This window comes from Heteronotia binoei, chromosome 2 (assembly GCF_032191835.1).
Source record: "Heteronotia binoei isolate CCM8104 ecotype False Entrance Well chromosome 2, APGP_CSIRO_Hbin_v1, whole genome shotgun sequence".
In the NCBI taxonomy this organism is placed as follows: Eukaryota; Metazoa; Chordata; class Lepidosauria; order Squamata; family Gekkonidae; genus Heteronotia; species Heteronotia binoei.
In genome coordinates, this window is record NC_083224.1 from 94,904,193 (window position 1) to 94,917,364 (window position 13,172).

General features: G+C 43.8%; 1 protein-coding gene across 14 annotated transcripts in view; it reads left to right on the forward strand.

Annotated features, from left to right (window-relative positions):
- Positions 1–13,172, forward strand: part of PTPRF (protein tyrosine phosphatase receptor type F) — a 915,542-nt gene that overhangs the window by 867,018 nt on the left and 35,352 nt on the right. For 9 of the 14 annotated variants that reach the window (XM_060231649.1, XM_060231648.1, XM_060231652.1 and 6 more), the window contains 7 exons: positions 493–746; positions 1,084–1,174; positions 3,136–3,348; positions 4,884–5,035; positions 7,724–7,839; positions 9,788–9,820; positions 11,204–11,301. In XM_060231649.1, coding sequence (XP_060087632.1) covers positions 493–746; positions 1,084–1,174; positions 3,136–3,348; positions 4,884–5,035; positions 7,724–7,839; positions 9,788–9,820; positions 11,204–11,301 — 957 coding nt within the window. The remainder of the gene's footprint in view (positions 1–492; positions 747–1,083; positions 1,175–3,135; positions 3,349–4,883; positions 5,036–7,723; positions 7,840–9,787; positions 9,821–11,203; positions 11,302–13,172) is intronic. The other 5 variants (XM_060231653.1, XM_060231656.1, XM_060231655.1 and 2 more) reach the window with 1 other exon arrangement.

Consider the following 13,172-nt stretch of genomic DNA (forward strand, 5'->3'; position numbering starts at 1 on the left):
AAGGCTGGGGTTGCACCACACTCCACATAGTCTAAAACAGGCCAGTACTCTCCTCTTAGTTTTCCTAGCAAGGGAAATAGTGGTTCCTTGGGGACATTTTACAGAGACAGCATTCTGGAAATTGCTGTAAACAGAAATGCATTCCTCTGCCTGGCTCTTCCATTATCCTCCAGGGAATGCCAAGGGCCAGCACATGCCTCGTTGCCTGCCTAAGATCGTGCCAGCATCTCTCAGGTTCTACTTCGAGAGTTAGATCTGAAGGTTAGAACAGTTGAATATCTTAATAGTAGTCTATTTTGGCTTGGACATTGCATCAAACTCTTATGCTCACACTTACGAACAGATCAGCTTCTTTGGTGCCTCTTGCAGTGAGCAGACTTGAAAAAAGGACTCTCAAGTTCAGAGGAGAAGCTTTGGAGTGAGACAATTTATCCCTTTCTGTGAGGAAGTCTACTACTTTGGCCTGCGGTAATATATTTCCTCTGTTTTCAGATTCTGTACAATGGCCAGACTGTAGAAGTGGATGGCCTCTCCATGAAGAAGCTGATTAATGACCTGCAGGCAGACACAAATTACTCTTTTGTGCTCACAAACCGTGGAAGTAGCGCAGGAGGGCTGCAGCACCGGGTCTTCATCCGGACAGCACCTGATGTCCTGCAGAGCAAGCCCATTGCTACACACAAATACATCAATAATGGGCAGTTCACACTCACACTTCCCAAAATACAGACTTCTGTGCCTGTCAGGTACGTTCTCCCCACTTCTGTGATTCTCCTGACATACCCAAAGTAACTGGCCTTTATTGTGTTCTGCCAAGGGAGACCAGCCAGATGAGCTACTAGGGTCTCTTATGCTTTTCTGTTGGGTGGGAGGGGGTGTGATCTTCTTCCTTCTTGCATATAATGAAAACTGTGTCAGATTGCTCAGAACTCTGATAGATGGGAACTCACATTCAAAGTGAGGTAAATACATCTCAGTAAAGGGTTTTTGAAAACAGGAAAGGAAACCTCTTGCTGAGACTATTAAGAGAGTTCTTCCTTTGTCTGTTACTGGTCTCACTTCTTCTCCCCTTTTGCTTCCCAGGTGGTACTACATTGTGGTTGTGCCAATAGACCATTCAAGCAGTATCCTTGCCTCAAAGTGGAGGAACCCAGATGGAATGGAACTGGACCAGGTAGGAGGAAGAAGAAACCTACTAATGTCAACACATTCTTCCCCCTGTTTTGAGGAGAACAGGCATTCAAGAAACTGGCCCCCACACATGAATTTATGAAGACTATAGAAGGCAATGTTAGGCAATCCCCTGCCTGCATTGAACTGCTGTGTGTGGTGGTGCCATCGCCAGTCCTCCTGGAAGCTCCATGGTCCTCAAAGATCTGTGATCTCCCTGCTTTTCTCCAGCCAGACTCTAAAAGCTGTTTGTAATCTTTCCACCTTATTTAACCCTGGGGGGAGGTGTTATTAGAGTATGACTTAGAGAAATGTTGATTCTGTAGATCATGCTCCCAATACCTTTTGCCTGTACAGTCTGTACAGAGCCAGTTGGTATAGTGGTTAAGTGTGCAGACTCTTATTTGGGAGAACTGGGTTTGATTCCCCACTCCTCCACTTGCAGTTGCTGGAATGGCCTTGGGTCAGCCATTGCTCTCACAGAGCTGTCCTTGAAAAGGCAGCCCCACCTTCCTCTCAGCCCTACCTACCTCACAGGGTGTCTGTTGTGAGGGAGGAAGGTAAAAGAGATTGTAAGCCACTTTGAGACTCTGAGGTTCATAGTGAAGGGCAGGATATAAATCCAATATCATTTTCTTGTTGTACAACATTCCTGCAAAGCAAGTTGTAGAAAGTGGTTTCTTGGAAGCTTAAACACAGCACTGTATGTGTTTCCTCTGAATAGTGAGGGTTAGCGAACTGGTCAAAGGAGAAGCAGACAGGAACCCCAATCTAACAGAGGTCACAAGCCAGCAGTCTCCCTACCTGGAACAAATATGTGGTTTTGTGCAGCCTCCATCTTCTGATAGACCATGTCTGTCATTCTACATTTTTGTATGAAATGCATTTCATGCCTCCTGCTTCATTTTAAATTACAATTTCTGTTCAGAATCTAGCATTCATTTTTATTCATTAGAAAAATACCTTTAAACATCTGAGAGCCTTTCTGAGAAGTATAATTAAATTTTCGTGTGTTTATATCCATTTTCTCGACTTTATGGATCATTATGAAATTTGACATTTTTTCTCTGAATGTCCTGTGAAATATCTTATCACTCTTTGTGATTTACACAAGTCAACTGTAGAATAATGAGGTCAGGGGGAAGTTCCTGACAGTGCCCAGTCTCAAGCTATTTTTTGTATTAGTGCAGACTGCAACATGGGGGTGGGGGAGAAATCAAAGCCTGCTGCACCCTTACATGTCTCTGACTATTCAAATTCCTGTATATCCCAAGGTACATAAATTGATTGCCTGGCCAGGACTTCCATTGTGTTCTTAGCGCTGGCTTGGAGAGCTACGTGGCTGTCCCTTATCCATTCTCCAATAGCCAGTAAACTTCTTAACATTTTTGTGGCAATGCTGAAGGCTAAAGCCTTTATATATAATGGCTTGTATTCTACAAGGTCTGCAAGTAGAGCAGAAGCCATGAAGTGGGACTGTCCTGCTTCCTCTGCCCACCAAGCTCCTGAAATTTTGTTTCTGGGGGTTTGGAGAAGAGCAAAGGAGGCAATACATGGATCTTCAGTGGGAGAGCAAAATTAGCAGAAATCACCTCCTCCCTGCAACAATGAATGTGCTCTTCCATTGTTGGAAACAAATGGTAGAATGATGGCCAATATTTGCTACCAATTATAAAACATGTTTATAATTTTAAAAATGTTTTAAGACACCAGTTCTGTTCACCCTTTCCTTTCTAAGCAGCACTAATCCAAAGTATTTTCTTCTTACTGACCTAGTACCCATGCTAATGTAAGAGGAATTTGAGGCTGTGCGGTGCTGGAGACATTCTTGGGGTGTTGATTAGATCTAGGCTTTCCTGAGCTTTTTTACCTGGTTACAGTCTTTACTGATGAAAATGTACTGTCAACTAGCCTCCTTCGTGTGTGCCACAGCTGTTTCTCACATTTCCTTTCTGTCACCACCAGTTACTTGAGGCCCTAAACCAAGGAGTTCCAGACAAGCGCCGGCGTCGGCAGGCAGAACGCCTCAAGCCCTATATTGCTGCCCAGGTGGATTCTCTACCTGAGACTTTCGTCTTGGGGGATGAGAAGATCTATAAAGGCTTCTACAATAAGCCACTTTCAGAAGACCTGAGCTACCGATGTTTTGTGCTAGCTTCACTGGAGGATGGAGATACCGTAAGGACTATCGATGGGGAGAAGGTTATTTGTTGCCTGCAAGGGCTATTTCAGAGAAGACCTTCATACTATAGAGGCTGTAGAAATCTGATTTGCAAAGCCAAGCCAACAAAGTGCATTTCATATCAAAACTAGGAGACTCCTTCCTTCCTTCCTTCCTTCCTTCCTTCCTTCCTTCCTTCCTTCCTTCCTTCCTTCCTTCCTTCCTTCCTTCCTTCCTTCCTTCCTTCCTTCCTTCCTTCCTTCCTTCCTTCCTTCCTTCCTTCCTTCCTTCCTTCCTTCCTTCCGTCTTTTTACCTTTTTCTCCCTATATTTCCTTTGCTAGGGTTTGTAGACATATAGGCATCTTGCAAGCAAAGGAAGAAAGAAGACTGTTTTTCAGTCTTTTCCCTTCTAACCTTTTAGTTTGCTCACTGGTGTAAGCCACCACAAACAAGAGAGCAGAAAGAGAGTGTATCACAGCTATTACAAATGTGTAAGTAATGTCCAGCCATGATAAAGATACTCTGGCCCTTCCACTCTGTCCCATACTGTGGCTCCTGCTTTCAGCCTCATTTACTTGTAATGGCTCATTAGAGCTGGTCAAATGCTTCATTACTCATCCAGTCCAAGCCCTTGTGTGGCAGACACAGCAGACGTGCAGCCAGGGTACAGGAAACCTCAGATAGACCGGCATGTGAGTCTGCCCTTATGCAATGCGATTGGGTATTACATATACAAGAGAATGAATGGTTGTAAGAATACCATGCACCTGGTAAAAGTGGTGTCAGTTTATATTGCTCTCTTGGGAGGGCAACACGTGGCCCCCCACAAACATCAGGAACATATCCTTGCCTCATGTGTGGCCCTCCACCACCATCTTCCACCACCATCTACAAGATGCAGCTGAAAATAGGAATAGCAGAAATAGTTTTCCCTTGACATAGCATACCTGGAGACTGAAACAGTTAATTTTGCATTCAAAGTGCCAGACTCAGCTGTTCCTGCTCTTCCAGTTGCTGGTCCTTTGCTTGAAACGAAAGCCTCTGTATATGAGGAACTCCATGTTAAAGCCTGTTGTTTTCTGGACTCAGACAGTCACCCCAGGGGGCAACCCTGAGTTGGTCTGCTGTTTAATGTGCAACATTTTGCCCAGCAGGTGTTCCCTGACATATCACACTCTGGGGCAGTGTGTTTATATCAGCATAATAGGTATTATAAACCCCTCAGTCAATGCTTTCCAGTCCTGACACTCAATTGGCTGCAGCTCCAAAACCTGTAATTTGGCTCTTCGGGCTTCTGAAACTGTCAGCTGGTACTCAACTGGACCATACCATTCTGCCACTCAGGGGGAGACCACTTCCTGGCTGCTGTGGTCCATTGTTTCACTACCAAGGGAAGGAGGTTGCTTTTTCTTGCTTCTGTTTCCTTATTACAAACTACAGACAAGCACATGTGGACTGATGGGTAGTGGACAGGTGGGGGGAAATGATGCAGAGGACCTGATGAATGATCTTGGTGTTAAAATGTATCCACTCTTCTCTCCTGCTCTCTAGAAGAAGTATGCAGCCAGCCCATTTTCAGATGAGATTGTGATGGAGGTGTCAGCAAAACAGCAGGATGAGCCAGAGATGCTGTGGGTGATGGGGCCTGTCCTGGCAGTCATCTTAATCATCATCATTGTCATTGCTATCCTGCTCTTCAAAAGGTGAGTGGCAGTCTAAGAGCACACAGTGTGATCCATGGTATAGTTCTGTACCAGGTTCAAGAGTATGGTCTGCAATACAGTGAATACACTGATCATGTCTGACCTGGGGGCATCTTTCACTATACAAGATACAATAAATGGTCCATCCAAGGGCACAATCCCATGGATTGTGCCCTGTTCTCCTTATGGTGCAAAAGCAGTGTTCAGAAGGGGAGAAGCCTGTTCAAGTAGAGCTGGGTTGGGGGTATGAGATAACCTTCACTAGGCTCTGAATTCCTCTTTGTATTGGGACAGCATATCCTGGGAGTGAACTGAAGCTGTCACCAGCAGCAGGAAGCACAGCTTTTTGTTGTGGTACCTCTAAAGATGGAAGAGGGCTTGTTTAACAATACTAGTTTGGTTATATCAGTTCTTATGTCTTAGATTATGTCTGAGGCTTTGACCTGGCAACCCCTACCCCGTCTAAGTTTGTTCCAAGGGGCAACATCCCAATTTGGTGCTTTCTCCAGGAGGCTAGATTATTAGTGCCATGAATGGGCTTTCCATGTGATAGCAGGTACCCTTTGCTCCAGAGGTTTGGCCCCAACATTGTCATACATCCTCTGAAACTTGTTCTGTATGGATGTCCGATGTGAACTGCCAGGGGTGTTTGAACAAACAGGAGCTGCTCATTAGGTTACAAAGAGTGCTTACTCTATTCCAGCTCTGCTCTGGGCTGACTGCCATTATTTTTTCTGGTTAATATGCATGGCACCAGGAGGGGAGGTGACTTTGGGCTTTTGCATGCACAATTAGTACTTTTATGTAACATTGATCTCCTCTTTTCTTCTGTTTCTGGTGTCCCTGGATCTAGCAAACAAGAAAGGTAGAAATCCTCTTTCTCTCTTCATTTTGTCTCTTTCAAATCCATTGTTTTACTGTGTTGGGAGTAGTAAACATGAGCCTTGCTACCCAGCCCAATTTGTTCCTGGGTTCAGTCATGCTTGCCTAGCCATTGTGTTATCTGTATCTAGTCTTTCAAATAGATTTATATAGAGAATGTCGGAATTAAAGTGTGGCCAGATTTCTTTGAATTCTAGTCCTTTTAGGATCTATACATCTCCTGGAGCAAGTGAGGGTGTTTATTTTAGATCATGAGGTGATATTGCCATAAACTATCTCAAATCATTTTTTTAATCAACTTAATTCCTAAGCTATTTTAGTTTGGCTGTGCTTTTCAGTGTTGTAGGCTTTACTTGTGCTCTGTAAATTTCTCTCACTAGTTGTTTGCTTTGGTGTCAAGCAGATTGTTGATAAATAGGGAAAATAGTGTTATTTCTCAGAGTGTCATTGACCTCCAGCAGGAGATAAAGGGCAAAATAGAAAGCTCTGGTATCTTTTTCTCCTGTGCTGCCTGTTTGTATCCTGGTTGCTTCAGAAAATGACTTCAACCTTATATAGGATTCATAATTTATATACTAGGCAGCCTAGGTAAATGAGATTTCATATACATGTGGATACAGCTGAACTGATGTATAGAATAGGCCTTATCCTTTCACAGTACACTTAGGCACCGAAGTTTCACTGCCTATATGACATCTGCCTAGAATACTGGTAACTGCTAGCAGCGCCAAATTGATGTTAGTTTCCCTGGTCTTGCAACTTTTTGATAGGAGGAAACCTGTCTATAAGCAGGTGTATGCGTCTGGCAAATGATTATATTTTGAGGGTGCTGTCAAAAGTGCCTTCATGTTACTCACTGTCTCTGTTTTGTTTATTTTATCTACTAAATTTGTATCCCACCTTTGTTATCCTTACAAGGTGGCTAACTATTTAAAGTCTACATTATAAAACTAATTTTAAAACCATTAAAATCAATCCCCCCAAACACACATCATTAAAACAATTAAAAACAGAGTTTAAATGTGTACAAAACAAGAACATTGGTTAGGAAGGAGATTTTTGACAAAGGAGTTTCAGAGTGACTTCAGTGCTACATAAGAGATTTAAACTCCCCCAGCCCTGTTGAATTGCCTGCAGAACAGCGCACCTGGTACCATACTGAGGCTTTGCAGTTTCCTTCAGCAATCAAAAACATCCCCACCCATACTTGCCTAGTCACTCTACTCTGCACATTTGCAGCTCAGCACTATGATGAGCACTAAGCAGCGCCACCATGTGGGGATATTTAATTTCCTACAACAAGTAAGCATCACCAATAACTCTTCTTGCCATTCCAAAATTTCCTGTAAAGGTCTCCAATTTAATTACAGGACAGGTTCATCTCTGCTTAGCTAGTGAAATCTACCAGGATATGAGCCTGGGGTGGCACAGCTGAAGGCATAAATATAGCATGAAGAGACAACAGTGTATTTTATTGTTCCATTAACTCACGCCTGGGGGGCCTTCAGCCATTCAAGACAAGTATTAATGGACCAATAAAACTCACCCTGAAGAGCCTTTACCCTATTATATTACAACTTTTCACATTTTAAATAATTTTAGATACTTGGCAAAAATCTAAATATATTCTTCTACCACAGGTACAATAAATTATCTTGTGCAGAGAAATTGGAGGGGGGGTGGTATTTTGGCAACTGGGTAGAGGTTATGAGTTCTCCATGCTGCTAGGTGTACCTGGTTATTGAGTCTCTGCCATTTGGGTCATGTCTAGATTCATCTTGTAAGCTGTGCTTTCTCTTCCTGAAGGAAAAGGGCCAATTCCCCTTCTGCCAAGGATGAACATTGCATCGGCCTTAAGGACTCCTTGCTGGCCCATTCATCTGACCCTGTTGAAATGAGACGGCTTAATTACCAAACACCAGGTAGGAGTTAACTGATCTGTCTTTCATCCCTGCTGAGCTCTGTGCCTTTCTTGCTGACAGATGTATATGACTAGGAAATTCTCAGTCCACCTTCCCTCTTGGAATGTGCACACTCCATCCAGTCAGACTACACTGCCGTTATGCAAAACCGATGATAACCACAAACAGCATTGGGATGCAGGGCTTGGCACTTGCTGCAAGGCTTGACCATGTGTGAGGCCTTAAGAGAGGGGCATATGAGGGACTATCTTTAATAAGCCTGGGCACAATTTATATTTTATTGGAAGTTGACATCTGGTTTTGACCCAGGTTCTGCTCTAGATTTCAACCAAATTAGCCAGCAAGAGGCAAGACATACTCTGTTAAATAGCAGTCTGGGTAGATGCTATCCCAATAAATTGGCATGTTGCTCAGTGTTTCTTAGCTCCTGCAGTGCAGCTTTTATGACTCATTACAGTTACAGTGGATGCTACTGCCTGTGTCAGCAGAATAATGTCTCTTTAACAGGGAATGTTTCATGGATTGGCTTCTCTCTAGAAGTGCCATAACATCCCCATTTCAAACCAGATTGGGATTACATTGTCAATTGGTGGACCAGGATTGAGAGTGCTGCATTCTTTCTTGTTAGTGCAAAAGCACTAACAAGATTCTTGTTAGTGCAAAAGCACTTCTGATAATCCCTTTAGGCAAGTATGGCTTTCAGATGTGGCCTGCACTCTTTTTCCTTCCTGTTTGTTTGCTCTGCTAGCAATAGACTTTGAAAAAAGCACCTCTTTGTACATCATGATGAGAACAATCTGTAGCTGCATATCTCCTTTCTTTCAAATCAAGGCTTGACACTCCCATCCCACTATTACCCTGCAAGTAGGGCAGTGAACAGGACTAGTAGGGCAGTGAAGAGGACTATGTAAATGGCTTAGAGAGTTGTGGGATGGGACCATTGCCTACTTTGTAAGGGCAAGGTCACATAAAGGCCTTGGTGGTAGAATCTACAGGTGTTCATGCGATCTCTCATGAAGAGAAGCACAGCTGGGACCCTCTGTGGGTGCAAGGCGTGTTACTCAAAGGAATCTTGACAAAGCTTGAGGCAGAGAACTAGTTTCAAGGCCCCTACATGACCCGTATTCTGAATCTGATACGTGTCCAGAGGCAGGTAGATTGCTTAGCTGCTACTTGTGGCCTTTAGTAGCTCTTGTCTTTTCATGTGGCCATTAGGAGTGTCAGTGTGCAAAAGAAAGCTCTGGTTCTGTTTTTGTAGCTTAAGATACCAGGCTGCTTCCACTGAGCCTCACCTCCATGCTGAGATGGATGGATGCCTTCTGTAGTCCAGACAGCAGCAACTGAAGCCTGAGCAATCTAGTAGTTGATATCCCCACAGGCAAATGTAGAGGCGGGAAGGGCCTTGCTCAGTACATAATTAATCAGGCTGCTGCTATTAAATATTAAGGTTATCACTTTAATAGTTGCTACTTCAGACACAGGTTCTTGCATGAATTGTCAGCTCCTTTGTACTCATGTACTATTTTGCAAAGTTGTGGCAGGTCAGGCAGGGTGATGTCGCTGCTAAGTGATTGGGTGAATTATGACTAGACTTTGGTTCAAGGCTCTGCTGCTGGCTGGTGCAGCACGGGAAGCTGGATCTTGAGACAGGAGACACTGCCACAAATAGGAACTATGTTTTTAGAACCACAGACAAAACTGTGTACCTGCTCATGCCCATTGTGGGGGAAGCTAGTGGTTGTAAAATTTCCTGTGAAATTACCTTGGTTATAGCTAATGCCTGTGTTATTATCCACCATACTGCATAATCTGTAGCAAATGCAATTCCTTCCCCCAGCTCAGGGTTTGTAAAAATGCAGGGAGCACTTATGCTCTGCCTTTTGACTATCCTCCATATCTCCCTTGACTCTGCCCTCAGTAACTGCTAATGGGATTTCTGTTCTTGCAGGTGCCAGTGGCCCCAGTTGCCCGAATATCTCAAGTTAGTTGTCTCTTCTCTTCCTTTTGCTTCTTCTCTCTCTTATTTTCCCTCTTCTCATCCTTTTTATTTTTTGTTCAGTGTCATGGGATCAATTTCACTCACCACAGCCTTAATGATAGCACATGTGAGTGGGCTAAGCTGTCCCCATGTGGTCAGTTTCTGGTGGGCTTGCAAGTGGGAGTTAGGGTTAAGTCTTCACAACAGGGCAACCAAGCTCTTTGTTTGACAAATTTTCAGGAAAGCTTTAACTTGAAAGGAGACATGTCCAGGCTGCAGCTGCAACGGGCACAATGGAAACATATGGAGGCAGCATAGTATTTCCTCCCCAAATGAATTATGTGAGCTGTCCCCTCCTCCCACATCCACCCTAGTCCAGTAAGCTAAAACTTGCTCATCCCTTAAGCGTGATTGTTAACCACAGTGTAGCTGTTTTATTGGCACTACCTTTTTGGAGTTCCTTGACATGTTTTGTAGTTTCTCTTACTTACTTTCCCTCACCCCTTTAATGAGCTTCAAATGAGGTGTGTCTCCTGCAAATATTGCTTTAATTCTCTGCTCTTGTGGTGCTGGATGGGTAAAGGAGAGAGCTGGGAATTCCTGGTGCCCCTTAAACCTATAGGCTTTACTTTAGCTATGGCTTCCTATGAAAGGGGTCTATTGCCTATTTCATTTTCTGTTGCTTGCTTTGAGTACTATAGGGCAATAAAGAGAGAGGTCACCTTACCAGTCTGTTGATATTCTTGGGCTGAGCCTGCTTTGTGTGATCATGAACTCGGTGTACAGATTTCTTTAATATCCTGATACTGCAAAAATCTTACTGGCCAGACCTTCTGTGCCCCATTCACTAGCCAAAACATTTTTTGTAACCAATTTCAGCTAGTATGAGATGGGAATTCTTGGTTCTCCTACAGTGGAACTGTGTTTAGTTCAAGATTTGTCTGCTGCCTCAGGCACAGAAGGTATGAAAGACATCAGTTAAGGTTATGGTCCCTAGCAAGCAAAGGAGGCATCTGTTCAGGCTTTCTATTTCTACACTGTAGTTCACAGTTCTATAGGACACCTCTTTCTGCAAGAGTTTTGTGCTGAGTTACTGGGCCCTTACTAACCTCTCTCAGTGTGCAGGAGCGTATCCCAAGCCCTCTTACGCTTTCCAGCTTAGATGTGGAAGCCACCTGGTTGGTTGCTGCCCTGTCTGAGCATGCAGGTGTATATTGTGCCATCACATGAGCACTGCATTCCTTGTGATTTCACTCATGCTCCATCCATCTCACCAGCATTACGCATTTGTCATCTGAGCCACTGTGCACATGTGGAACAATAACTTCCTCTTTAACAGAGCAGTAATTTTTCCCTCTCACTCCCCCCCTCTGTTTGGTCTGGCAGGTATGCGTGACCACCCTCCCATTCCAGTGACAGACCTCGCTGACAACATCGACCGCCTGAAGGCCAATGATGGGCTGAAGTTCTCCCAGGAATATGAGGTTAGCCATCTTATTAACTTGTTCTTTGGGATCCATATGCTGCTAGACCCTACTTTTTCCTGCAATTCCTCAGTGCAACTTTATTGAACTAAGGAAATAATTCCTACCTTGCTTCTATCCATGAATTTCTAGTACCAGGAGGCTCCCCCTCTCCCATATCTGCCAGGACAATTTAATTCTGACCCTCAATCCGCGCTGCTATCCCTGTTTCTCCCAGTTCTTTCATTGCCTCAAATTTCAATCACTTCACAATTACCATTTACAATAGTGGTATTAATGCTCATGCTGTGCAAAGCTAGTAAAAGGAATGGTGGAAATAGCAATTTGACTGCTTGTTTTGCTGCCAGTGCACACATCTGGATAGCCAGTATATGTATTGGTCACCGAATGTGTGTATTGACAGCAATACAAAATTTTATGTAACCATTCTCACATTACATTTTACACCCTGAAATGTAACATGCAGTAGCCATTGGAGTGCTGTTTATAGTCTGATGGAGGCGGAAATAGTGGTATCGTGAGTCCAAGGATTTCTATGGCTCTTGCTGCCAAGCTCCTTCTCTCCATGCTGAACCATTCACCAGGCAGATGATTAATTTGAAAAATTGCTACATTGGAAGAAGTTCCCTTGCAGCTATTAGAGTCGCAGTAACAGGATAAATGTTTTCCTGTGCTTGCAGCTAGCCCTGCAGAGCCCACTTCAGCTGTAAGGGGCCTTACACATAAATAAAACTCTCTCATATTGGGGGGGGGGGGGATAAATTGAGGAAGAGTTGCTTGCATGCATTAGTAGTCCTGCCTGAATTGTTATCTGACTTTGCCCCTGATCTCCCCTCGCTGCACTATATCTCCCTTGATTCAGGAGAGGTGATATCAGTCTTATCCACAGTACAAGATTATAAGTGCTTGAGAGACCAGGAGGAAACAGTGACTAACTAGAGGGGGAAAGGGCTAAAGTAAACTGCTGATCCACAGGATATATCAAGGAGAAGAATATTGTTTCCAAGCTGGGCTCATTATCAGATGAGTGTATAAAATAAACTGGCATGACTTTCCCAATATGCCTGGTTTCCTGTACACCCTTCTGCATTACATCATACATGCAAGCTGATTAGTATTTGGGTCTCTGGGTGCACAGATCTGACAGGATCCATCCAGAGCTGGATCTTGGGACAGTCAAACCTTAGAGGGAGAACAGGGAGACCTGGAAACCAACACCTGCTGTGATAAGGACCTTGAGGTCTCAGGAGATCCTTAGCATTACTAGTGACCCCAGAATCTGAGCATTTAAATCAAGAAGCCTCATCAGAGGAATCTATCTCAAGAGGAACTCCAACAAAGGGCTGATCCCAGAATCAGTTCTCTCTTGAGCACATAAGAACAAACATTAAGCTGGCTCCTTCCTGGGCTCCTCTCCTACCCAACACTATCATCTGAGAAAACAGGTCCATGAGGAAGTAGCCCTGCATAGAAGTGTCCATTAGTCAAGAGTGCTATTTCTGCTGCATTTATAATTCCTTGCAGGATTAGGGCAGTTTCCCAGAACCATAGCAGGTCACTTTGGTTCCATAAATTGTGGAAGGTTTGTCCTGTGGCAAAAGTTACATTTTTGTAACTGATTAATGAGCTCATTTTTTCCCCAATTAAGAAGTTTTATGCCTTGACACTGGTTGTTATGCTACCATGGGTTGTTTCACTTGTCATCATTAATATCAGAGTTGGCTATGGTAGATCATCTGCTTGGCATGCAGAAGGCCCCAGGTTCAGTCTCTGGCCTCTCCAGGTAAAAGATTCAGATAGTAAGTAATGTGAAAGACCTCTGCTTAAGATCCTGGAGAGCTGTTGCCAGCCACAATGGACAATACAGTCTG